Raw genomic sequence first — 27,607 nt, forward strand, 5'->3', positions numbered from 1 at the left:
CATTACTGATATGAATTATGTTATTACTTGCTAAACTGATTATAATGGAATGTATGGTGATATTTATTTAATTCTGAATTCTATTAGTTCTCTTCTCTGGTGTTTACATGCACAATTTTTAAAAATGTCTGAAGAAATGTCACAGAAAGCCTTAGGTAAATGAAGAGAGAATATTTGAAATGAGAAAAAGCACTGGAGTAAAATCATTACAATGTGTTCCATAATGTAACATCAACCTCGGAAACTTATTAACGCTTCTTGAAAATTTATTATGAAAATATATCTATCGCTTCTACAATATTTGAAGCTTGGTTTCTATATTTCATTCTTTATATTTCCATTATTTCATAGGAGAAAAAAACACCAAAAATGTAAGTAAAACATTAGTTAGATAAGCTTGTAATTTGGGTTTGTTTTTTTGTTTATTTGTTTGTTTGTTCTTTTGTCTGCCAGAAACAAATATTTTGCTGAATGAGATTATTTGACGTTCATAGGGGACAATGATCCTGGATGAAGTCAAAGAATTAATAGAATTCTTAAAAAGTAAATGTTTGTCCTACAAAGTGATTAGTACCATTTTTGGAAAATAATGAATGTTTAGTATCTGTTGGTTGATTGATTCATTTGTACAATGGAGAGAGATTCCTGGCTCTGCCCTCATTAACATGAGCAACTCATCTTAGAAATTATTTTTGTTTATTTTTTTCTTTGATGAATGGAATGAAAGAAGCCTTTCCAATAAAAAATGAAAGATAATTGTACATAAAATTCAAATCTGTTGTATATAAATGCTATCAAGGTCTGAATTAAATACATTGTTCATGTAGGAAGGAATTGTAGATGTTAGAGACATCAAATTAAATGCCTATTAATTCTTATACATAAATTGTGTAGTGGGTTTTAAGAGAAAGTGCAGTTGTTAAAGGACAGGTACTGAGAAAAAGAGTTTGTAAAAGAGCAAATTGGAACTAACACTGAAGGAAGTAGGTCATGAAGTAAATTAATTTTATGTCTCTACTGGCTTAACAGAAGATAGAATAGGAAGAAATACTTCATCCTGAAGCCATTTAAAAAAAAAAAAGTTTTAATTATCCTGGGCAAAGTGAAGTCCAAAAAAAATCATTAAATTATTTCATGAAACATTTTTTTAAGGGACCATTAGCCAAGTGATACTCTATGTCATCTGAGAGTAAATCATTCAATTATGTGATAATTTGCATCTAACTATCTTATAATCTTAGGGAAAATATGCTAATAGTTGTGAAGGAATTCTAATTGCAAGATCATAGTAATTTCTACTAGATTCCATTTTTGGAAAGTGAAATGGCAAAGACTTTTTTTTGGAATTATTTCTTTTGAGACCATACATATAGGGTCAGTAAAGGGTCTCTAGGGCCTGAGTCCCAAGAGACTTGAAGACAAATGTAGAATCCTCATCAAAGTGCCACACTCAGGTTTCAGATAAAATAAAATGGCATGTCTTTTACATTGAGCTTGGTTGTGAAATGTCAGGAACCACGTCCTCTTTGTCCTGTCAAGTAAACAAGACTGTGATTTTATTTTCCTTTTGAAATGTTTAGCAGTGGATTAATTCTGAGCTTGATCACAAGGATGGGGTCAGGGAGTGATCAAATCATGAAACTACCATGTCAAAGCTTAGTTTGTGTGTAGTATCGATTTAGGAAAAGAAACATCCAGGAGGTTGGATGTTCTGGTGAGTAGAAGTATCTGAATATTTCCTCACATGCACTTTTCCTACTGGCCTATTGACTGGAAACTAGAATACTCCTTTCAATAGTTCCCTGAAAAATAAAGCATAAAGAAACTGTCCAAAAATGGGAGTGGGTAGAAAAATTTCAGATCACTTTCATCATTATTCATTTTTAGTTGTCCATGGAATTTAATATTAAAAGGTATCAACCAGAGTAATCAGAATAATTTTGTTGTATTTTCAACATGTTTTTTGCAAGAAATGTGGGAAGATAATACTGGTACCTACAAAGACCATTATTAATCTCATGTATGTAGTGTTAAAGATTCACTGATAGAACAGTTAAAAATGAAAAAACTGAAAGGACTGAAGAACTTGTGGGTGGAGAAGATAGGATTGTCAACAAAATCTTAACTTGAGCAATTATGTAAAACTAAGCACTGAAAGATATCTGAAGCTTTATAAATGGAGGTGATTTCCCAGTCTGAAGCTCCTTATAATTATGCAAAAGAAGCAAGTAGTAATTATACTCTTGGAATCTAAATAATTATTATTGTAATTAACTTCTTAAAATAATGAGTTTAGAACTTTCTTTTTAAAATCATTCAGAAAGAGCAATTATTAATCTAAATAAACACATATTCATTAAACTTTAAAAATTGACAATAAAGTAATAGTTTGATTGTTTGATATACCTTAAGTCACTGGACAGCTATAATGTCACCAAAGTTGACAAGTATGAAACATACAATACAACCTGAAAAGAGACCTGAAGGGGACAATCATGAATGTCTTGAATAGAGTAGTGCAGAGTCCAAAGAAGTGGAGCAAAAGCTACAAAAATGGAAAATCTCAGTTCATGAGAGCAAAGTTATGGAAGTATTGATTGCTAGGTTAAGAATCCTAACATTCTATTTGATATTGAATATATTTCCATTTTTCAATAGACAAGTTTTATGCATAAAGACAAGTTTAGTCCTATAATGAGCTTAATACAATTCTTGAAACATAATGAAAACTAAGTAAGTGTTGGTTGATGGATTCATTACTTACATACAAAAATCCCTGGCTCTCCTCTCATTCAACATGAGCAATTCTACCTTAAAAATGGCATTTTTTTTAAACTTTAGTTTATATTAAATAATCAAATAAAATAAACTTTTCCATAAAATATTATAATAAAATAAAAGATGATTATATGTAACTGCATATCTATTATGTATAACTTGTTATTCCTTTTTAAAAGCACTTAAATATTTTATAGAATAAAATATGGTTTGCCAAAACAGAGTACAATAAAAAGATTGTGTATTAGTTTGCCCTTTTTTTCTTCCTTTCCCTCCCACTGCCCTAGAGATGGCTACTATCAGACCAGCATGGCTATGTCTGTTGTATGTCTATCTGTCTATCTATATTTCCATTCATGCATCCATCTATCTGCACTCATTATGTATTTTTATTTGCACACATGTAGAGATAGATAGATAAAAATTAAATAACCATGTGTATATAAAATCATTCTAAATTCTTTCTCTGGTTACATGTACCATTATTCTTCACATGGTCTTTATTGTTAATTTATGATGTATAATAGCAAAGTAATTTATGTGCTTATAATTTATACATTAACATATACCATTTCATTCTTAAAACAATATTGCTGTTCTGTTTATGGTGTTCTCTTGCTTCTACTCAATCTGTTGATTATTTCAAGCAACTCTTCATGCTTCCGCTAATAAAATAAGTATTTCTTATAACGTAGTATTCCATCAAAATCATGTAACATAACTTGTCAAGATATTCTTTGTAAATGTATACTAAATCAAATATACAATTTAAATATGTTGTACTTTTAATTATTTAGTAAACATTTAGTAAATATTTAGTAAATTGATACCTTTTCCCCTTTCCCCTCACTTCCTCCAACCTAGAGATGTCTATTATTAGATGCATGTATTATAAATTTATGTATGTGTGTTTGTATATTTGCATGAATGTATTCATACCAATATATGTATAAACAAATATTTATATAAATCATTTTAGAAATATTCTATTTACCAGTTCTTACTCTGGGTAAGTACAGCACCATTCTATATGTGACCTTTGTAGTTAGAGTATTTTAATAGTAAGCAGGATTTAGTTGTTCCAAGTTGTTCTTACAACAATATTGCTATAATTACATATGATGCTCTCTTGCCTTTTCTCATTTTCTTTTTATCATTTCATTCACATCTACACATGGCAGAACTACAAATTTTTCAACCTTAATTATTACTCCAGAATCAACAAAGTCCATTGGGAAGACAAAAGACAAAATAAATGGCAAAGGTCTGGTATGCACCTTGGCACAATGATAAGTATAATTTTAAAGCAATCAATATCTTTTTAATAACAGTAAAATAAATAAATTTAGAAAGCATTCAAACAAAAGTCCATTTAATAAAATAAAATATTATTTGATTTCAAGGAAGCTAAAGAAGAATTAACTTTTTTTTTCATTAAGGGAAGAGATTTGATAATATCTAATTTCAAGTTTTATTAGACATCACTTAACAGAGCACTATATTACTATATAAGAGATAAATTAAAAGAAGCACAGTATCCCTCTATTTAAATGAAGGAATTCTTCTACACTCTTGTATACTCTTGTATAAACTATATTCTTCAGATCTGTTTCCTATTATGGGAAGAATAAGTTGGAAAGAGTATAGAGCAGTGTGATTTTTTTAAAGAAAGACCTCTGATACATGCTTAAGGAGAATTGGTGAAAGAATTTGTTATTGGCATACTATAGAAAAGACTCAAGGTCACTGATTATTGTCTTCATCGATTTGAAGGGCTAACAAGTCAATCAAGCCAACAATCATCAACAAGCAATTATTATTTATCTATAATGCAGCATTTTCTTGTTCAGGTATTAAGTAAAAAAAAAATTAAACATTCTGTATCTTCAAAAATGTCACCATCTCTTTTATTTTTTTTATTGTTACTTTTTATTTACAAGATATATGCATGAGTAATTTTTCAGCATTGACAGTTGCAAAACCTTTTGTTCCAACTTTTCCCCTCCTTCCCCCCACCCATTCCCCCAGATGACAGGTGGACCAATACATGGTAAATATGTTAAAGTATAAGTTAAATACAATATATGTATACATGTCCAAACAGTCATTTTGCTGTACAAAAAGAATCGGATTTTGAAATAGTGTACAATTAGCCTGTGAAGGAAATCAAAAATGCAGGTGGACAAAAATAGAGGGATTGGGAATTCATAGTCATCTCCCAGAGTTCTTTTGCTGGGTGTAGCTGGTTCAGTTCATCACTGCACTATTAACTATTACTTTTAGAAATATTGGAGACAACACAATAATTGTATATCACAAACACTATATTGGTGAAAGATGGATAATAAGTTCTTCTCTCATATTTACCCATTTTCTCATTAGATGTCTTTTTGTGGGACTTATTCACAATTTTCTCTGTGAATATGCAGGTATTCTCTCTGCCTCCTGTTCAGATAGACACTTTAGTGAAATGATACTTTTCATCCTTGCTGATTTTAATGTGTTGAGCATCTTCAAACCTATTTTCATTTCCTTCGTTTTAATTTTTGTCACCATCACAAAAATGAATCCAGTCAGGGGAGACATAAAATCTTTTCCACGTACACATCCAAAGAGTCTTCTCTTTTATACAACCCTTCTCTTTTTCTTTTTTTGTCCATAATTCTAAAAATGTCTGGCTCATAGTCAAAGTGACAAAGTGTGTATGTGTGTGTGCTTGTGTTTGTATGCACATATGAGGCAAGTAGGTGATACAAGGCAGAGAGTGATGGTCCTGGAGTCATGGGCTTTCATCTTTCTGAGTTCGCATCTGGCCTCAAATAATTACAGCTATGTGAGTCTGGACCAGGCATTTAACTCTGTCTCAGTTTCCTCATATGTAACATGAGCTGAGAAAGGAAATGGCAAATCACTCCATTGTATTTGTTAAAAAAAAACAAAACAAAACAAAATAAAACAAAAAACAAAACAAATAGTGTAAGGAAGTATTGGGCATGAGAGAAATGACTAAATAATAAAACACACACATACCTATTATAGTATAGAAATACTAATTGATGATAACTGTCAGGAAAAATGGAAACTATTTTGGCAAGAATTGGGCATTGACCAACATCTCATATTATGCCAAAATAAAGTTGAAATGGGTCCATGATTTAGACACAGTGATACCATAAGCAAATTAGGAGAACAAGGAATATTTTACCTATCAGAAAGGAAAAAATATGACCAAACAGGAGATAGAAAACATAATTAAATGAAAGATGGATAATTTAGATTACAATAAATTTTTAAAAGTTCCATACAAAAAATGTCCAATGAAGCCAGAATTATAAGCAAAGCAAAAAGTTGGTAAATACGTTTTCCAACTAGTGTTGCTAAAACAGGCCTAATTTCTGAAATATATAGAATATTTATAAGAATAACACTCTCAAATTTATAAGAATAACAGTCATTCCCCAATTGATAAATGTTGACCATTTGACAGGATATAAAAAGGCAATTTTCAGTTGAAGAAATTAAATTTATCTATAATCATATGAAAAAAAATCTCAAATCACTATTGTTTAGAGAAATGCATATTAAACTTACTTTGAGATAAAATGTCACAACTATAAGATTGGCTAATATTACACAAAAGGAAAGTGATATATGCTGGAGAGGATGTGGGGAAATTGGAACACTAATGCATTATTCAGAGAGTTGTGAATTGATCCAGTCATTCTATAGAGCAATTTAGAATTATGCCTAAAAGGCTATGAAACTGTTAATATCCTTTGATCCAACAATACTACTCTCAAAGAAACCATAAAAAATGGAAAAGGGCTTATATGTACAAAAATGTTTATATCAGTCCTCTTTGTGGTGGCAAATAATTAGAAATCAAGGGATACCTATCAATTGAGGAATGGTTGAAAAATATTGTGATAACTAAATGTAATAGAATACAATTTTCCATAAGAAAAGATGAGAAGCTGGATTTCAGAAAAATCTGGAATTACATGATTATTGATGTTGAGTGAAGTCAGCAGAACCAGCAGGACATTATTTATAAAAACAGCAACACTAGACAGATAGTCAACTTTGATAAGCATTGCTCTTTTTTGCAATACAATAATCTAATACAATCTAAAAATGTCATGATACAAAATGATATTCACATCTTAAAAGAACCGTGAAGTTTGAATATAGATCAGAACATTATTTTTACTTTGTTGCTTTTTTTTTTCTTTCTCATGGTTTCCCCCTTTGTGCCAATTCTTCCTTCACAAGATAACTAATGCAATAATATGTTTAAGAAGATTTTACATGTAATTCAAGATTGATTTACTTCTTGGGAACAGAGGAGAAAGAATTGAGGGGGAAAAAAGGGAAATCGAAGTCTTAGAAAAGTGAACATTTTTCTAATTTATACGACTTTATTGCAGACCTATTACATTCAAGGGACAGCTAAGTAGCACAGTAAATACAGTGTCAAGCCCAGAGTCATTAACATTCATCCTCCTGAATTCAAATCTAGTCTCTGATGCTTACCAGCTCTGCAAACCTAGTTAAGTCACTTAACCTTGTTTACCTCAATTTCCTCATCTGTTAAATGAGTAAGAGAAGGAAATGGAAAACCATGCCACCATCGTAGTCAAGAAAATTGCAATTTGTTCACAAAGAATCAGATATGACAAAATGACTAAATAACAAAAGAAAAAGTGCTAAATGTGTTAGAAGCTAAATATATATATTAAAATTAAAAAGTGAAATAAATGTTGCCTTAAGAAATTTGCTAATGAAATAACATATACATGCATATGTGTATGTAATGTATAAGCCTTAAAAGTTACATAATTAAGGCAATCACTACCATCTCTTTCCACACAAACATGTCATAAAATAGATGTTAAGGAGTCTGTATCTTAGTGATTATGAAGCATTAATGAGATAACTTACATTAATCAATTTAGAACTTTCAAAAAGCAATATAAAAAGCCATTACTATAAGCAAGGCTTTCTGCACATGGTAGATAAACATTCAATTAAACTAAAGATCAATTATTAGTCATGTGATCAACTTCTCAGCTATCATATTTTCCCATCTCATCTCTGCAAATTCAGTGATGGAGATCTTCAAGCTCACTCTGCCCCACCTCTAGAGATGATTTCTGCTAATTCTTTCCATCACAATAATAAGAGTATTATGATTTTAGTAATTTTAAAACCTAGGTACTAAAGCTTCCATAAAATTGTGAAACACTGTTATTTTTGAAAATAAAATTGCTTGAGTTTCTTCTTTGAATCATAGTTTAATTCAGGACAATTTGTCTTACACATTTCATTTCAATGTCATTGATTCTTCACACAAAAATTTGAAACTTGTAACTGATATAAAAAAGTCAATTTATCCAATGAAAAGAAGGTAAAATGGTTTCCAGGAAAGAAATGCAGATATTCTATAAAAAGAATAGTTGATGTTTGGTCATGTATACATATATTGTATTTAATTTATACTCTAACATATTTAACATGTATTGGTCAACCTGCTATCTGGGGGGAGGGGGAAGGAGGGGAAAAATTGGAACAAAAGTTTTCTCAGTTGTCAACGTTGTAAAATTACCCATAGTATCTGGTAAATAAAAACTATTATTATTAAAAAAAAATAGTTGATAAGAGGAATTGCAGTTTTAATTTGGACTTCCTAGACTGAATTAAAAAATAAATAAAGAAAAACAGCATGTCCAAATCAGAGCTCTAATTCTTAGATTTCCTGATTCCAGTATTACCAAATAGAAGTTTGTGATATAAAATGAGAACATATAATAAGGAGCCTTATTGTAATATATTCATGATTGGCTGAGTGGTTGATTGGTGATAGTGATGTAGAAATTATCTATTAGATCACAGACTGACAGAGCATTCCTCCTACCATCTAGTAATTATGATGTTTTCCTCATCTTGGGGAAGAAACATAAGGACCAGCTTCTGGGCTGACCCCTGTTTGGGCATATCAATCATTCAGATTCTGATTTTAATATTTTTTTTTTGTTATTGCAATATCTTAGCATAGCTTTGCATTTATATATTCTAAAGAAATTTTAACTTGCATTGCAAAGTTTCTATTGTACTTATTATCTGTAATGAAAAAAAATCTATAAAAGGAACACTGGAGACTTGGACTCCCCTGTAATGATGTGCTGTGTGATTCACAGAGAAGCGGTCAGTTGAGATTGTCTACATGTTAGGTCCCAAAGGTCCTGATGGAGAATAAATAATCCACTACATTCTCCTCAGCTCAAACTTCCTGATATAATAACAAACTTTCTTAAATTCTGTCCACATTATGAATTAGCCTGGAATGATTGTCTCTGTAGTATCAAAGTACTGTGATGTTCTATATTAATGTACTATATGCTCCATTGCTAGCCTATCTAGTACTGTTTTTTTTTTCACAGTTTAAAACAATGGAAGTAGAATCTTGAAATTATAGCACCATATTATCACAGGTCTGAAAGGGATTTTCCCTATTCTGAATTCCTCATTTCATGAATGAACTAATGGAAGAATAAGGAACTTTCTTAAAGCAAATAGGTGATTGTTCTGAAATGATAGATAGCTTATGTTTTTTGGCTCCCAGTTTACTTCTCTTTTCACTACATCTTGCCATTTTCTACTTTGGCATGAGACTCAATCACAACACAACAGATCTAAGTATAATTTGGCACAAGGAGTCAAATCTCTGGTGAGTAAATGTACTTTGAATTGGACTTCTTCCTCTTGTCAGGACCTAGATTAAAAGGGAAAGATGTCCCTATGTCTCACTCTGATTCCCCCACCTACTTCTCACAAGGCATCTATAATTTAAAGCAGAAAACAAACAGAGGACAAAATTGCCAAGGTAATTTTCCCCTCCTCTTTCTTTCTTCTTATGAAATTTCTTTCTAATCATCTTCTTCCTCCTGATTATCCTTTTCCTTCTACTTATTAGTCATTTTTCTGTCACCTATGGGTAAAAATGAGATATGAACAGACTCTGAAAACATGGGGGTCTGACAATCTAATGATTAGACAGAACAGCAAAATTAAATATTTAAATTCTTAAATTCTAATATTATTAAATACTTAAATTCTCTTTTAGATACTAATCATATACAGTATATTTACACTGAGTGTCTCTCACACACAAAACAGTCTTCAGGTTTTGAGAAGAGAGATGGAGGACTCAATTAACAGGGAGCAGTACTGGATGGTTTGGTAACCAGGAGGCATCTGAGCATTCCTGGCAAAAGGGTTAAGACATAGATAAACATGGTGGGGGGGAGGGGGATTAAGTTGTTAAGGCAAGAAGCATGGAGAAAGCAAAAGGTGGCAATTTATGGCATTATAAAATCATGGCTTTAGCCCTTGAAGCCTTAAAGTCACCAAAAATGAAAAGAGTAGGAAACACTAAAAATATTAATAAACAAGGATTAAAAATGAACTAGCTACCATCTCACATCCCTTTAATTCTTTATCTGTCTACTGTTCTGTGTATTTGTAAGAAAACAGAAATAAGTGATTAGGTATAGCGAAGAAAGTCATATTTAGAATCTGGGTTGAAATTCTACCTCTGAAGCATTTAATGAGGAACCTAGATAAAGTCAATTAGTGAAGGAACACTGAAGCAGTTCTCTAAGTCTCCATGTTATATACTTCCAAATAATATCATGGAGAAAGTCTCTATATCCACAAATTAACCTATTATAAAGTGATCACATCCCTTAGAATTTTAAAAGAATATTGGTATTTACACACATATATTGTATCTAGGTTTTACTGTAACACATGTAAAATGTATGGGATTGCCTGTCATCGGGGGGAGGGAATGGAGAGAAGGGGGGGATAATTTGGAAAAATGAATACAAGGGATAATATTATTTTTAAAAATTACTCATGCATATATACTGTGAAAAAAATTCCAAATTAAAAAAAAAAAGAATTTTAAAAGAATATAATATCAGGTGGGTTGCTGAAAAGATTCTGGTGGAAGCTTAAGAAAACATAGAAAAGTTGAGAAGTAAATAAATCCAAGTTAAAAAGTATTTTTATTGCCTTAGCATTATGGTAAGAATAAGGGAGTAATGTAGAAATGTTCTTAACATTTAGTTATTTTAAGAAAATAAGGATGCACTCTTTGATACAAGGTTATTACTTTTTGTATGATTTAAAGGATTCAACATATATGATTTTAACAGGGAAGGAAAAATACTCAGATCAGAATCCAAGTACCCCATAAGGAAAACTTCATTGAAATTGTTGTTTTGTTTTCTTGTTTCTTTCTAATGCCTTTGTGATTATTTCCTCCCACTGTTATTAGTAGATATAAAGAAACAATTTCAAATAGTGTGATCTGGGATTTTTTTCTGTTTCTGTTGGTGGTTTTTTTCAGTATTTTTAAAGAGTTGAAATAATAGTATTGCGTAACATACATCCAGAAGGGAACTTTTAGAACACAGACAATAAAATAACAGAACTGGAAGGGAACTGAAGTATTTTCTAATTTAACTTGTTTTTCAAATAAAGAAAATAATGGCAAACAAAGTTCAATGACTAGTCTATGGGTCACATAGGTAGTAAAATGAATACTTGGGAAATAATCATGCACTTTCTAACTTCAAATTTTGTATTTTGTATACACAACAGAAGTCCTAGAAATGTTTACAATCTCTCTTTCTTTTCGGACCCTATTCTGTTCTACTCCTTTCATTAAATCTTCTATTCCTAATATTTTCAGTATTGCTAGGCATCAATGGTATAATATTTAGGTATCCACTCACTAATGCTACTATCTTGCTAAATCATTTTTAAATAGATTGGAGACACCTTGGTCAACTTAAGAAAAATTACTATGAAAAGATGGCACAAAATATCAAGAAGGGAGAAACTACATGGATTTGGGACAGGGTATCAAGATAGTCATTGTCTTGTTACAATTTTGCTGTTTGTATTTTTCTCATGGATTTATCCTTTATTGTTCATCATATTAAGGATATAAACATGAATGAAATTTTTTTAATGTGTATTCTCTTTGTCATGTGTCACTATGCTAATTCAAATAAATATCCACTGAGGATAAATTTTAAAAGCAAAAAAAAAAATTGGGGGTCTTTAGGCTGTTGAAGTTATTTTTCTAATAATAATAAACATTTCAAAATGTGGTGGGCAAGTAGGAGTACTTCAAAGTGGGAAGGCATAGAATAGATCTATAGAGCAATTGATTGATATGAACTTTCTGGGAATGATAGTGTTTGCTTATTGTTGCCAAATATAGAGGTGTGTAGGGGGAGTAGGTGAATTAAAAGATAATAACATAACATGTAGATGGATGGAGAGCAGCAGAGTGCTGACTCTGCTTCCGACTAACTATGGAACAATCTTGCCAATGTGTCCAGACTCAAATCTGTCATTTGGTTCCTTCTGTTGCAGTCCCCTTTCAAAAGCTATAAACAAATAGCTATTGCAAAGCAAATATTTTTTTCAACTTATCTCCCCTTAGAAAATGACACTTTAGAGATAGAGGTTTTGGAGGTACTCCTTAAGGAATTTAAAGAGTTATAATATGCAGAAAACTAGTTCTTTTTGTTATTGGCACAAATAATATGGCCAATGATCAGAAGCTCTAAAGACAATTATGGGTACATGAAGAAACACTTTCTCCTAATGTATTTTTTGGTTCATATTTTTGAATTCATCTTATATAGAGATGTCTGTAGAGGAGTTTGATCCTTCTAACAAACTCTGCTATAGTTTGGCCTTAGAGTGTTGTGTGAAGCACTGAGAAAGTAAATTATTATTCATTCATTTGTAAAGCTAGTACTCATTAGATTCATAACCCATGATTTCGTAACACTGCATGATTGATAATGAAAACTTGACAAACAAAAGAGGAAATAATGATTACTCCTTTTTTTTTTGAGGCCTTAAACAAAGGTTAGACAATGACCTGCCAATGGTCATGGAAAGGGGATCCTTATTCCCTAATGGAGATTGGCTAGATAACTTCTCAAAATCCTTCCTCCTCTGAATTTAGAATCTCTCTCTCTCTCTCTCTCTCTCTCTCTCTCTCTCTCTCTCTCTCTCTCTCTGTCTTTCTTTCTCTTTTCTCATTTTTTTCCTATTATGTTAATTTTTTTTCTCAAAATGAAAGTATCATTTATAATAATACTTATTTTAAAATTAATCCATGTTGCTTCCAAAAAATGTTAATAATACATTTCCTCAATTCTCAATTCAGGATTTCATTTGCTGCATTGCCTAGGTAACTCATGTTATTTCATTTTTTTCCTTCTCAGAATCTATTTTGAATTCTTTTGAAGAGGAGCCATGATAACTACTGAAAAGAATCAGAGTACTTCAGTGATATTCATCCTTTTAGGATTCTCAGATTATCCTGATCTACAAGTCCCCCTCTTTCTGCTGTTCTTGACCATATATGTGGTCACTGTGGTAGGAAACTTGGGCATGATTGTGATCATCAGGATTAACCCCAAACTCCATACGCCCATGTACTTTTTTCTCAGTCACTTGTCCTTTGTGGATTTTTGTTACTCCACTGGAGTCACACCCAAACTCTTAGAAAACCTGGTTGTGGAAGACAGAACTATCTCCATCAAGAATTGCATCACACAATTCTTTTTAACTGCTACTTTTGTGGTGGCAGAGACATGCCTACTAGCAGTGATGGCTTATGACCGTTTCCTGGCCATTTATAAGCCTCTGCTTTACACTGTTTCCATGTCACAGAAACTTTCTGCCCTTCTGGTGGCTGCAGCTTATTCATGGGGCATAAGTTCTTCTCTTCTATTTACCTACTCTCTCATTATCTTGTCATTTTGTGAGACTAAAATTATTAATAATTTTCTCTGCGAGTATTCTGTCATCCTATCAGCCTCCTGCTCTGATAAACATTTTAGTGAAATAATACTTTTTATTGTTGCTAACTTTAATGCATTTGGCACTCTCATCATTATCCTCACTTCTTATAGTTGCATTTTTGTCACCATTCTGAGAATGCATTCAGCAAGTGGGAGACGTAAAGCTTTCTCCACCTGTGCCTCCCACCTCACAGCTGTTACCATCTTTTATGGGACCATCCTCTTCCTCTACTGTGTTCCTAATTCCAAAAGCTCATGGCTCATAGTTAGAGTGACTTCAGTTTTTTATACTGTGGTAATCCCTATGCTCAATCCACTAATTTATAGTCTGAGAAACAAAGATATAAAAGAAACTCTCAGCAAAATAAGAAATATCAAAAATTTTACTCACTAAAATTATTTGTCATTATAATGTGTTTCTTGATTGAGTTTTTGTCATAGAATTTGTGGTCAAAATCAATTAAACAGGCAATTGATTTATTCTTAAATAATAATTTCCTGCTTATTGAATAGATTGACATTTGACAAATGTTATAAATTCCAAACAGACATTTTATGTAAATTTTGACAGATTTCTCTCATCTTCACCTCTACAAAGGAGTTGTTTTTTGGTTGTTTTTATTTCCATTAAAATTGTTCTATCCATATACATTATTATTACTATTTTTGTCGGGGTTTTTTTTTGTTTTTTTTGTTTTTTGCTCTATTTACTTCCCTTTCCATTCATTTGGGTCTTTCAAAGCTTCCCTGTATTTTTTATCTTCATTAGTACAATACAGCAATATTCTATTATATTCGTGTATTACATTTATTTACTCACTTCCCAATTGATGGCTTTGTAATGCAATTTTGTTTCCAATTCTGTAATATACTTTTGTATATATTCATATATATATATATATATATATATATATATATATATATATATATATATATATATATATGAAAGTTTTCTTTTTGGCAATGATTTCCTTTGATTACATGCTTAACAGGGGAATAAAAAATAAACCATTTCCTTAATCAAATTATACTGTAATTGATGTGTATAGCCATATTATGTTTTCTCCAGTTAAAATAGAGAGGTTAAACAACTTGCTCATGGTAATTCAGGTAACAAAAGAAGTAGGTTTTGGACTCAAATCCTTAAGTACACTTTTTATTTCCCAATACATATTTCCACATTCATCAAGATGCAAAAGAAAAAACAGATTAAAAAAAAGAGAGAGAGAGAAAAAAAGCAAGTAAACAAAAACAAAAACAGTGAAAATACTATGTTATGATCCACATTAAGTCCTCATAGACCTCTTTCTGGCATTAAAAGTCTATTGGATTCAGCCTGAATCACTTCATTATTGAAAAGAGTCACATCCATCAGAATTGATCATCACATAATCTTGTCATTTTTATGTACAGAATCTATATTCTCTTGGTTTTACTCACTTCACTTAACATCAATTCATGTGACTTTCTCCAGGCCTCTCTGAAATCATCGTGCTGATTGTTTCTTATAGGATAATAATATTCTGAAACATACAAGTAAACCATAGATTATCCAGCCATTCCCCATCTGATGGACATCCTCTTAATTTCTAGTTCTTTGTCACTACTACCCACATGTGGGTCCTTTTCCCTTTTTTATGATTTCTTTGGGACACAGCTTCAATAGAAACACTGCTGGATCAAAGAGAATGCAGTTTGCTAGCCCTTTGGGCAGAGCTTCAAATTGCTCTCCAGATTGATTGGATCAGTTCACAACTCCATTGACAATATATTAGTGTTCCACTTTTCCCACAATCCCTTCAATATTTATTATTATCTTTTTCTGTCATCTTAGCCAGTCTGAGAACTGTGTAGTGGTACCTCAGAGTTATTTTAATTTGAATTTCTTTAATCAATAGTGAGTTAGAGCATTTTTTCATATGAGTAGAAATGGCTTTAATTTCTTCATCTGTAAATTGTCCATTCATATTCTTAGACCATTTACCAATTGAACAATGTTCAAGCACTTATTTTATTATACATTATAACTTCCTGATTTATTCTCTTTTATTTCTTAAGATCTCAACAATTTGGCCTCTGTTAAAAAAAATCACTTGAATGAATGAAAAAAAATGTATTAAGTGCCTACTCTCTGTCAAATGCTATTGTATGGAATGAGAACTTTTTTTTTTTTAATAAAGAACAAAAAGTGCTCCCACATATAAGGTAATTTTGATGTGAGGGAGGGGCTTTGTGAGTGAACTACTTGAGCAATAAAGGGAAACATCTTATTTTTTTTTAAATATCAGTGCTACTCCTTATTTGTATACCTTCCAAAGAAAAACAATGGATTTACAGAAGAAAGTTAGAAAGAAAGTTGTGGATCTTACAGATCAGGTTATATTTGTGAGAAGTGCTATCAAAGTCTTAGATAGACTCATATGAACAAAGCAAGTAATTTGAATCCTAGCCAAGCACCCAGGGCTTATAATACAATTATTTTTCCCAAACTGTAGACTAAGAAGCTTCTATGCTAATAAACCTTAGATCTTAGAGCATTATATTTTAAAGGAAGCAGGGTTTCTCCAAGAACATTTTATTCAGCAAAGTTGAGCCTAATCTGGATTGGAAAAAAATGGACATTTGATATACTAAAAGACTTTCAGATATTTGCAACAAAAGGAGCAGAATTTAATGGAAAATCAAATCTAAAACATTCAAAAGAAATATAAAGAAACCATTAAAGATGAATTATAATGCACTAATTAAGGTTAAAATGGTTATTTATTATATATGAAAATGTTATTAACATTAACAATTATTAATTATTATTATTATTGATAGTATTCCTAGAACAATTATCATTACAGAGTTAGTTTTAAAGGAAGGGTAGGTTGGAGATGTGTATGATTAGGTAATTCTAAAACTATAATTGTATAGGAAAAGAATATAAAGATATCATAATAAGGAATAAAAGGGTAACATGGGAGATGATCATGTGATAGGGACAGGGTAAAAAGAGAGACTAAGAGAGAAAATTATGAGTAAAAGCAACTGGGCATCAAAAAAAAAAAAAGGTAATTCTGTCTATATTAAAGATGATTTTGTCAAAACAAGAAATCCTACAGGGTCAATTTGTTCTGTATCAAAAGGAAATAGGAGTTAGAATTCCTGACTGGGCCCCCCTTAGATACTGGGTTACAGCCAGGAACATAATATTTTGCTGGTGTTTATTCACCTCCTCAAACAAATGAGACCCAAAATCTTTTGTGGATCTTATCTTTTGATATTGCTTCCAGCTGGGGTTTGGCCATAGAATTATATCCTTCAAGAGGTAGAATCCTTACTGGGTGTTCAAAAACTAGTTGACACCAGACCCAGTGGGAGATACTTCTTTGATTTGTACAGAAGTTATTATGCAATCTGAGCAAACATCTGAAGTGACATGGCTTGGAACCTAGAAGAGACAAATCCATTTAGGAGGTTAAGTCAACAAGAACCAAAAAGGAATACTAGAAGAACAATAAGAAGTGAGTGAGTGTGGGGAGTTAACAAAGACCATAGCCAAGGTTTCCATGAAGCAGATTATTTCAAAGAACTGAGGTTATCATGGATTGCTTGTAGCCAATTAGCCTCTTCTAGAATGGGATGGAGTTCTAACTGCTGAGATTCATTAATGCGTATGCCTCAGGAGATGTTGGCCAGTATACAACTGCTTCTGCTTGAGGCAATATGTTAAGCCAGAGCTATTCTGTTAACTGGAGCCACATTTGCTAGGAAATTCAAAGAATGCTGCATTTCTTGAAGATTGGACTGTTTCATTGGCTAACTGGTGAATGGTCAATGTTAAGTTGGAGAGAATGATTTCATGTTCTAAGAGTCCACAACAAGCCATGAAATACTCTGATCCTTTTTTAAGGAATTTAAGAGAATATTTTCCAAGAATATGTTTTACCCTTTCATGGTTGAAATTCTAGATTTCTAGTTATTAAAAATGGAAAAAGAGGGAGCAATAAATCCAAGAATACACATACAAAAGTCTTTGTGAGTTGTTAAAAAAAAAAAAAAAAAAAAGTTGGTGGCTATAACAATGGGTCTAGAATCCTGCCAGTAAGTAGCATTTATTTCATCACTTCCCCAGAATTTTTATTACTTACTTGGTCCACCCCAAACATAACTTTTAGGAACATAGATGCTACCAAATCTGAGTTTAAGGCCTCCAGGGATTAGAAAGAAATCCCAGGCAAGACTGATGCTTTATAAAGAAAGATCAATAAGAGTATTATAATCAGAGGAGGTTGGAACATTATGATTTATTTCATAGGTAAAGCTTATAGTAGGAGAGAGAGCAGAGTCATAGTCACAATTATAAAGTGTTACATCAACATAATTGATAAAACTGACCAAAGTGAAGATAGAGGAACACTTATTATTAGGTTCACACAAACAGTACAGATCAAAAAAACCCCTCAACAGGGGTCTTAAACTTTTGAATAATTGTAGAGCTTGTTTCTCAGGCAGGGGAGTGATCTTCTGTTGAGAAATAGGGTATATACTGAATTAGAAAGATTTGTCCATTCAGAAAAAGAACTATAGAGATTGAATGTAAATCAATACATAGCATATTCACTTCCTTTTTTCCTGTTTTTTTTTTTCCTCTCTGACGGTTTTTTCCTTTTCTTTTTATTTTATGAACTCATAAAATCACACACACATATATATATATAATAACATATATAAAATCACATATATATGTGTGTGTGTGTGTGTGTGTGTGTGTTTGTGTGTATTTAAAGAGAAAGATTTGCCCAGAAGGGAATGGCCAGTACAAATAAGGTAAGGGAGAGCTTCAAGTTGATCACATTAAGGAGAGGACCTTTTTGCAAAAAATGCATCTCGTTAGAGATAATAATTACCATAAGGGTGGGGATTTCATAACCAATAATCCTGGGCTCTTCCTTGGCCTAATGAATTTCCCAATTTGCCTAAAAAATTATTCTCCTATTTGTGGAAGCCAAACGAGCTTGAAAAATTGGGGGAAAAAAAGGATGTCATTCTTGGCACAGAGGGAGTGACAAAAGTATTGTCATTCTTGGCACAGAGGGAGTGATTCCAAAGCAATTTCTTGAAAGTTGAAAGATGATGACTATAGCAAGGCTAAGACATGAGAGGAAGAGGGCCAATATAATTTCACCTCTATTCATCCACCTGTCTACCTGAAAAAGCCAGGATATTTCTCAACTGTAGTTTGAGATCCTTTACAGGTTCATAAGAGTATTCTGGAGTTTCCAGGGGAGTAGCAGGAGGTGACAAAAGTTTAATCCTAAAGTTATGGATCTAAGTGGGGAGGCATTCAAGTTTTGCTGCTGTTGGAGTACTAAGTATGATTCTTCCAGGTGACAGCCAGGTGTTCCCCTTTCTGAATTTTCCATGATTTTAAATATACCCAATGTCTTGATTGTACAGGACTAATGTTTTCCTTTGTCCTGTCCAAAGATTTTGAGAAGTGCCTACTGGCATATTCTATTAGAAATCCCTGACTATTCCTAACTGGGCTACAAATTGGTTGACTAGATGATGTTCTGGGTCTACAACAATAATATGAGATATTAGAAAGAGTCTCTCATGCAGTACTCAAATTGAGTAAGTTTAATTCTGTCCCTGGGTGTGATGTATGTTCTAAGTAGTCCGATCAGGAGATTTTTCACTCAGTCCTCAAGAGTTTCTAGGCAAAGCTTAATAAGGACTTGAGGATGTTTTTCTTTATTTTCTGCCTTCCCAGAATTCTGACAATGTCAATCAGAGTGAAAATGATAGCTATGTTTACATGACTCTGCTACTGCTTATTTGTGAAGAAAAGTCTGGATTATTGTCACTCTGTAAAGTTCTAGATAAGCCAAACCAAAGTATGATTTCTTTCAATATAACTCCTTAGCTTTTTCAGTGTAGCAAGCAAAGGCCTCTACCAGTTGATGACAATGTCCACAAAAACTTGTAATAATTTGAAGCCCCTGCATGGGAGAATGGGTGTAAAATTTGTCAATTTTCTCTCAGGTAAGGATGCCTCTTTGGACAAGTTTTAAAAGAGGGGAGATGTGACTCCTTCAGGATTCCCTTGGGCCCAAGTTGGGCAGGTAGTTTTTGTTTTTGTTTTTGTTTTTGTTTTTTTTTTTTTGTTTGTTTGTTTGTTTTTTTCCTAGCTTGTAACCAATGAAGATGTGTTTTACTAGAGATTAGATGGCATTCTTTCCCAAGAGTATAACTTGATATAGGCCAAAAATAAGCTTCCACTGACTTCCCTCTTGGATAATAAATTGGTCTGAAAGTATCCATAGGGGAGAAAGTGTATCCCCTTAATTTTAACAAGGATCTGTTCTTCAGGACTACAGGAGGACTTATATGATTCATGGAACTGTGGGAGTAAAAGTGCCAGTGTGATTGTCTGGTAGGAAGCTTCCTTTGCTACAATGGCATCCAGAAAATTTCCCATAGCCTGATATGTCTCTACCTTCTGGTGGCCTTTGTAAAATATAATAGCTTCTTCATAGAGTTCCTGAAGAAAAAAATAAATCAAAACAAAAGCAAACAAAAAGGGAAAATGTCACACTTTGATCTGCATTCAGACTTCATGGTTCTTTCTCTGGATGTGGATGGCAGTTTTAATCTCAAATCTGTTGCAATTTTCTTGGATCATTGTATTGCTGAGAAAATCTTAATATATCATAATTGATTGCACAATGTTGCTGTTACTATATATAATGTTCTTCTGGTTCTGCTCACTGCACGCAGCATCAGTTCATATCAGTCTTTCAGTGATTATCAAAATCTGCCTGCACATTTCTTATAGAACAACACTATTCCATTAGAGTCACATATCACCATTTGTCAAGCCATTCCCTAATTGAGGGACATTCATTTTCAATTATTTGCCACCACAAAAAAGTTCTGTTTTAAATAATTTTGTACATGTGGGTCCTTTTCCCTTTTTTGTATTCTCTTTGGGATACCAGTAGTGATACTAGTAGTATCACTGGATTAAAGGATAGGCACAGTTTTATAGTATTTTGTGCCTATGAACTCCAGTCTTGCATCGTTAACTGACTTTTATATATCACCCAAGTATAGGAATGAGAGATCTTTTCATTTGAAAATAAAACATTTACTTTTTTTTTCCATCATCTGCTTCACTTGCTAAATTAGTGAAAGCACCAAAATCAGTCTAGTTACCCTGATCTAAGATTAAGAGGTACTCCATTCTTCCTTCTTTATATCCATCATTGCCTATCAGTTGACAGACCCTTGCAATTCTATATATGGAATAGCTATTAAGGGACCCTGAAGCATAATAATAATAATAATAATAAGCACTTGTTAAATTGAAGTATCTAAATTATTTTAATCCCTTGTCTACTACATCTAAATTCTGGGTATACTAATTTTTTTATGGTTCTTTTAAAATCCAGGCACTGACATTACTCTCTGAACTCAAATTAACTTTATTTGTATTGAACTGAATATTACTAGGCTGATTTTTGTTGAATGCTGCTGATAAGCAACCAAATAAGTAAGCAATTCCTAACATTACCCATACACATTTTTTCTCCATGCTTAAGGCTATTTGCAAACCAACTTACAGAATTCCCAGAGGAAAATAATAGAACTGAATAGTTTTATTTTTCTGTATAGTGATTTACTATTTTATTATGCTATGCATACTTCAATAATGTTTAGGAAGGATATTAGAATCAGTGAGAAATAAGAAAAATGAGAAACAATTCTCCAGTTGGACAATCCTTTGTGTTTTCAAGGGCATCTCATTTTGTAAAGACAACACATGAGATATGGCAGTATATCTAATCATTTGTTTTTAGGCCCATGGGAAGGGTGGAAAAACACAATAACATCAAACCTTAGTAATGGATTCCCTTGGGGCTGGGTCTCCAAAGTCTTAGAAATAGATTTAAAATGCATAGCATATTCTCCATTTTTGCCTCCAATTCAGTAAGGTGGCTCATCTTTGTCCTTAGGTCTTAAATTTAGGTATGAAATAGTGTGGATTTTGTTTTATATACTCAATAAAGACTGCTACAGTTTTCTGTGGGAACACATCACATGTTTACTACTGGTCTCAGGCTGAGCGAAGTCTCTCTGAATGTTTATTCATCATAGAAGTGTTTTAAGAGCAGTCTCATTTGTGAGAGAACTAGGGAGGTAGGAATTATATACTCCATGGGAGCACACAGACTGGGGATTCAGCATATTTGGGCTTTTCTTCTTCTTTAGTCCGGGATGCTTTTCTTTCATGACTGTGGCACATAAAATGTCAAAAAGCTGGGAACCTGAGGCACATTTTCTCTAAGCAAGGTAACAAATTATTAACAATGATGTCTATAGATCAGACTGGACCTTTCAGTTAAGTAGTGATGTAATTGTGAGAAAGTCAGAAAAGTTGGGGAATCTTACAATGTGCTGCAGCTGGAAAACTAAATAGACAATCAGTTATGGCTGGTTATGCTCCTCTCTGATATTAAGGAATGTTAATTGCTTTATGCATCTCAATTGTTTCTAGTAATATTGGCTAGAAACCCAGAGCCACCCCAATCAAAACCTCCCTTTGAGGGATATCAAACTGTCCTCATTTTGCAAGGAGAAACACTGACAGAAGTAAAATCCGTTATAGAAGATCTTAGTCTAAATTAGTTTTGTTTACTGGAAACAAAAGAGAGGTCTCAGATTAAACTGGTTGGAAAGTAAATGTGGTCAGAGTGGGAGGGGGTGGCATAAAGGCATTTGGAGAGATCACATCATTCACTCACATTTAATTCAGATTTGGAGAGACCATGGCTTTGAACTTAACAGAGAAATTGGGTTTGACAAAATGGGGAATAGCATAAATGAGTTATTAAGTGATAAAGCATAATTTTAATTTCCTCATAACATCTAAAATTGAGAAACTGCAGAGCAAAGTTGTAGGTATTGAATTAAAATATTAAATGTCATCAACATGGATTTATTGAATATTTCTTAAGAATAACATCCCGTAAAGCAGTGAATCATTAAATATAGTTCCTGTGTTCAAGGGATTCAAGGCTTTTTTGGATGTCAAAGAGATACTGTTTTTGTGTTTGCCCAATCTGAAATTGTATTGCAATATATATCACAAATCTTTAGAAGCAGATTTCTCTCAAAGACTTATTATAACCAAAAATTATATCATTTCATAACACTAAAAAATAAGCTTATTTAAATACAGCATATTTGGTTCTAAGAAAACAATTCTCTTGTTTCCCATTTTCTTGTACTTTGATCCCTTCCAACTTAAAAGGCTTTGCGAGATTTTGACTTCTGTTGGCCTAATTTTTTGAAACTCAGATATAGAGTTAGTAGATGGATAGAAACAAGCCTGCTTTATCTCTATCTATCTTTCTATCAGTCATTAATCTAATCTATCTTTCTATATATATACATGTATTCCAATATTTTATAATAGATATGTTATTTTATATAATAACACCATTGTGTTAAATATAAGTGTGTTAAATATAATTTGTTGAAAAAGTGTTTAATATATATTATATCTATCTATATATCTCTGTATATGCTTATATATGTGCGTGAATATATCATACATAAGAGATATATATATGTGTGTATATATATGTACATAGATATATGTGTGTATATATATATACATATATATGTGCATATATATATATATATTTATATATATATATATATATATATATATATATATATATCATCTTTCATAATATGAAAGACAACTTGGTATACCATATAGAAAATCAGCTTCAGTACCAGGAAGATCTAATTCTCAGTTCTTCCTTTGCTATATACTAAATTTATGACCATTGGCTAATCATTGGAGATTCCAGTGCTCTGAGCAAGTATTTAAGACTTTAAGGGATAAAAAAGACAACAGTCTACATAAGCACAGAGATTGTCTTTATGTGAGAGCTTCACATATGAAAGAAGTCATATATCTAGTTCCCATTCCTATTAATAATATAAACCAAAATATACATAATTTAAAGTGGATATTGAAGGTAGCAAATACTCTATATATTGAAAGAGGGGTGTAGTTACTGGGAGCTATAAGAGCTCATGGAAAGGGGAGCAATGCTAAGAAAACTAATTTTTTAGATTTTAGATTTTAGATTTTAGATATCTTAACTTTCATGAAAAGTTTGCTATTCAGAATTTTAAAGAGTTGTTAGCTGTGTCATATATACATACATATATATATATATATATATATATATATATATATATATATATATGCATATATATATATATATATATATATATATATATATATATATATATGTAATATACTTACAAATTCCATTATATGGAATACAAATGTTAAAAGTTTCAAAAAAGACAATTTTTTTAAGTTTAATCTGTATTATCAACATTTTATACATCCCTTTCTTAGATTCAGACAATCTACTATGCAATGATTCAAGTTCTGACTTGTGACTTTTGCTAATTTCCAAATTGTTAATGCTCACATGAAAATTTATCAACAGGCTCTCTCAAGCCTATAATAGAAGCTAGATTTAACAATGTCAAACTACCTACCCCTAAAGCCTTTCTTTCACTATTCTTAATGTTTTGATTTTAAAAATACACTTTCTACTTCTTTCCATTAGGGACGATGTTGAATGCTGACAAAAATGAGACTGTTGAAGCTACATTCATACTCATAGGATTTTCTGATTACCCAGATCTTCAAGTCCCTCTCTTCCTTGTATTTTTGACCATTTATGTGGTAACTGTTATGGGAAATCTGGGCATGATTATAGTCATCAAGATCAACCCCAAATTGCACACCCCCATGTATTTCTTTCTTAGTCACTTGTCCTTTGTGGATCTCTGTTATTCTACTGTCGTTACCCCCAAACTATTAGAGAATTTATTTGTGGAAGATAGAACAATCTCGATTTCAGCTTGCATCACACAATTCTTTTTTATTGCAACAACAGTGATAACAGAAATGTTCATGTTAGCAGTGATGGCCTATGACCGCTTTGTGGCCATTTGTAATCCTCTTCTCTACACACTTGCCATGTCTCAGAAGCTTTGTGCCTTCCTGGTGACTGGAGCATATTCATGGGGAATAATATGTTCCCTGATATTCACATACTCTCTCCTGGTATTGTCTTTTTGTGGGACTAATATGATCAATAACTTCCTTTGTGAGTACTCTGTCATCCTCTCTGCTTCCTGCTCAGATAGACATTTTAGTGAAATGATACTTGTTATCTTTGCCAATTTCAATGAATTTAGCACCCTTATAATCATTATCATGTCCTATCTTTTTATTTTTGTCACTGTCATGAAAATGAGTTCCACCAGTGGGAGGCGTAAAGCATTCTCCACTTGTGCCTCCCATCTAACAGCGATCACCATCTTTCATGGGACCATTCTCTTTCTCTACTGTGTACCCATTTCAAAAAGCTCATGGCTCATAGTCAAAGTGGGTTCTGTTTTTTATGCAGTAGTGATCCCCATGCTGAATCCCATAATATACAGTTTGAGGAACAAAGATGTGAAGGAAACACTCAGGAAATTAGTAGGCAACAATGTATTTTCTAGTTGATATGTGTGATATATATGTATGCATATATATATATGTATGTATATATATATATGTACATCTACACATATGAATCTTTATATACATTAGTACACAGAAAAATACATATGTATGTAAACATATGTATATTATATGCATATTGTGTATATGTTTTTCTTCTAATAAAATATAAATTTTGTGACCACAGACTATATAATGTTTGTCTTCATATTCCCCTTGCCTAGTATACTCTTTTGTATATAGTAGGAGTTAATACATACTTATTGATGAATTGACTCTATGGATAGATACTGTTAATTTAACTAATTCTATAAAGGATGAGTATCCATAATATTTTCATGTTGATGAAGGATGATTCTCTTCCCCTAAACATTTTAACCCATGGAGTTAGAAAGAGTACAAAAACGGTGTTGTTAGAATCCTTGATATAGAAACTAGAACTCTTCACTCCCATTACTGCACTTTAAAATTTGTGGAGATGAACTTTGGAGTTAATCCAAAAGAAGACCTGAAACATTGCCAATAAAGATGTATCAGTAAAATTAACAAACTCAACACAAGTGAATGACAAGTTTAGATGTTAAAACTTGTCAGAATGAAGACTGAATCACTGACTTTGGTATGTCTGACTAATTCTATACACTGTGGGTTGATTTCATCATTTTTGCATGGAGTTTTTAAGAAACAAGGCAGTTCCTTTTAGAAGTTTCATTTTATCTCAAGGTCACTGAATAAATGGATAAAGATTTTGTGAACAAAGCCAATGGAGGAGAAGAAGAAATTAATCTATAAGAAGAAATAATTGAGAAAGGATAAAAAAGTTAATAAGTAAAGGCTATTGGAAATGGAAGAGACTTTGTCCATTGCCTAATCCACTCCTTTATTTTGTGGCTGGAGAGAGAGGAGAGAGTCTATGGTCCAAAATAATGAAATAATGTGACTAAAAGCAAGAGCTATTGAATGGCAGTTTCTCTGAATTCAGGTACAATATCCTTTCATCATGTTTTCTCAATTATACATTTATATGCCAAAGAATGGCACAAGAACTTTAGCATTTGCAATACCACTCACATCAATCTGCAGACAATACCAACCTGACATCCACAACTCAAAATCACCATTCTTGTTTTTAAGAAGCCAACCTTTCCCATAAACTGCCATTCATAGGGAAGGAAGGCTGACCTATTTAATGTAGGAAGACATTGTAATATAGAGAGAAAAGACACAGTACTGGTCAGTCAAAGTGAAACTCTGCTTCAACTTTTATTGCTATCTCCACCCAGATTCTAATACAGACAGCTTAGGATTCTGAATTGAAAAGTTTTAAAAATAGCAGTGCCCCTCATCGCCTCCTACCCCCCCCCCATCACAAGACCTACTTCTAGCCCAGCCCAGCCCAGGTAGGCCTTGCCCCTTCTATACAATTCTATACAAAATTACTAGTTTGGTATTAATGTTAAACAAAACAAAACAAAAAAAAAAAAAAACAGACATGAAATAGCTTTGTATGTTGAATAAAAAATGTGAATGTCAACTTTTAAACTTTTCCTTTTAAAAAAAATTACAAAAATAAACAACAAACACAAACATTGTGATATACAAAAAATGATTAAAAATAGAGTTAAATATAAAACTGAATTTCTCTCCTTTCCTTTAGTCGTGCTTCCAGTCCTTGTGGTATCTATCAGTCCAGGGCTATTTCTGAGGCTGTTTTATCTAATTGGTTGTGAGGGAGTAAGGACGTTCACAGAGTTGTGTGTTTCTTCTCTGCCATCTTGGCTCCGCCCCCCAATAGATTCTAGATTCATAAAATTTGAATAATTATTTGCTCAGATATAATTTCAAGAAAATCTCATTCAGTAACAATGACACAGGAGATAGAAGATTATCTTTAATTATCTCTTTTGTGGGCCATAATGAAGGAAATAGAGAAAGTAGAAAATGCCATAGAGATTCTTAGTAGCCTGACTGGCTAAGGTGATGAGGACAGATAAAAGCTTCCAAGCATTGTTATAAAACTCAGTTTCTTGATACAGGAAAAGTGGCCATCACTATTTATCATGAGACAATTCTTTTCCTTTATTGTGGGCCTAGGAGTCAAAACTTAAAGGAGGAGATGAAAGTAGCTTCTGTCTTTTATACTGTGATAAACCCTATGCTGAATCCCCTGATCTATAGTCTGAGAAACAAAGATATGAAGGAAACTGTTAGCAATTTAAAGATTGTCAAAATCTTACCTCAATTAATTCATTGTCATTAATTCTTTGTCCTCATAGCCTAATTGTACATTGAACCCCCTCCGTGATTCAACAATATTAACCTTTGTTCTGTT

General features: G+C 32.3%; 2 protein-coding genes across 2 annotated transcripts; both read left to right on the forward strand.

The window, feature by feature from the left end:
• The first annotated feature begins 13,125 nt into the window (after window positions 1-13,125).
• Window positions 13,126-14,070, forward strand: LOC141546398 (olfactory receptor 5D13-like). Its single transcript, XM_074274182.1, has one exon. The coding sequence runs from the start codon at window positions 13,126-13,128 to the stop codon at window positions 14,068-14,070; it is 945 nt and encodes a 314-aa protein (XP_074130283.1).
• A 10,263-nt stretch (window positions 14,071-24,333) lies between these two features.
• On the forward strand, window positions 24,334-25,278 carry LOC141546355 (olfactory receptor 5D18-like). Its single transcript, XM_074274100.1, has one exon. It carries the CDS (start codon window positions 24,334-24,336, stop codon window positions 25,276-25,278), a length of 945 nt encoding a protein of 314 aa, XP_074130201.1.
• The last annotated feature ends 2,329 nt before the right edge of the window (window positions 25,279-27,607 follow it).

Source organism: Sminthopsis crassicaudata, chromosome 6, assembly GCF_048593235.1.
Source record: "Sminthopsis crassicaudata isolate SCR6 chromosome 6, ASM4859323v1, whole genome shotgun sequence".
Taxonomy (NCBI): Eukaryota; Metazoa; Chordata; class Mammalia; order Dasyuromorphia; family Dasyuridae; genus Sminthopsis; species Sminthopsis crassicaudata.

Bases quoted from the DNA above. Each gene is read 5' to 3' on its own strand.
- LOC141546355 (XM_074274100.1), top strand. From the start codon at position 24,334: ATGTTGAATGCTGACAAAAATGAGACTGTTGAAGCTACATTCATACTC.
- LOC141546398 (XM_074274182.1), top strand. From the start codon at position 13,126: ATGATAACTACTGAAAAGAATCAGAGTACTTCAGTGATATTCATCCTT.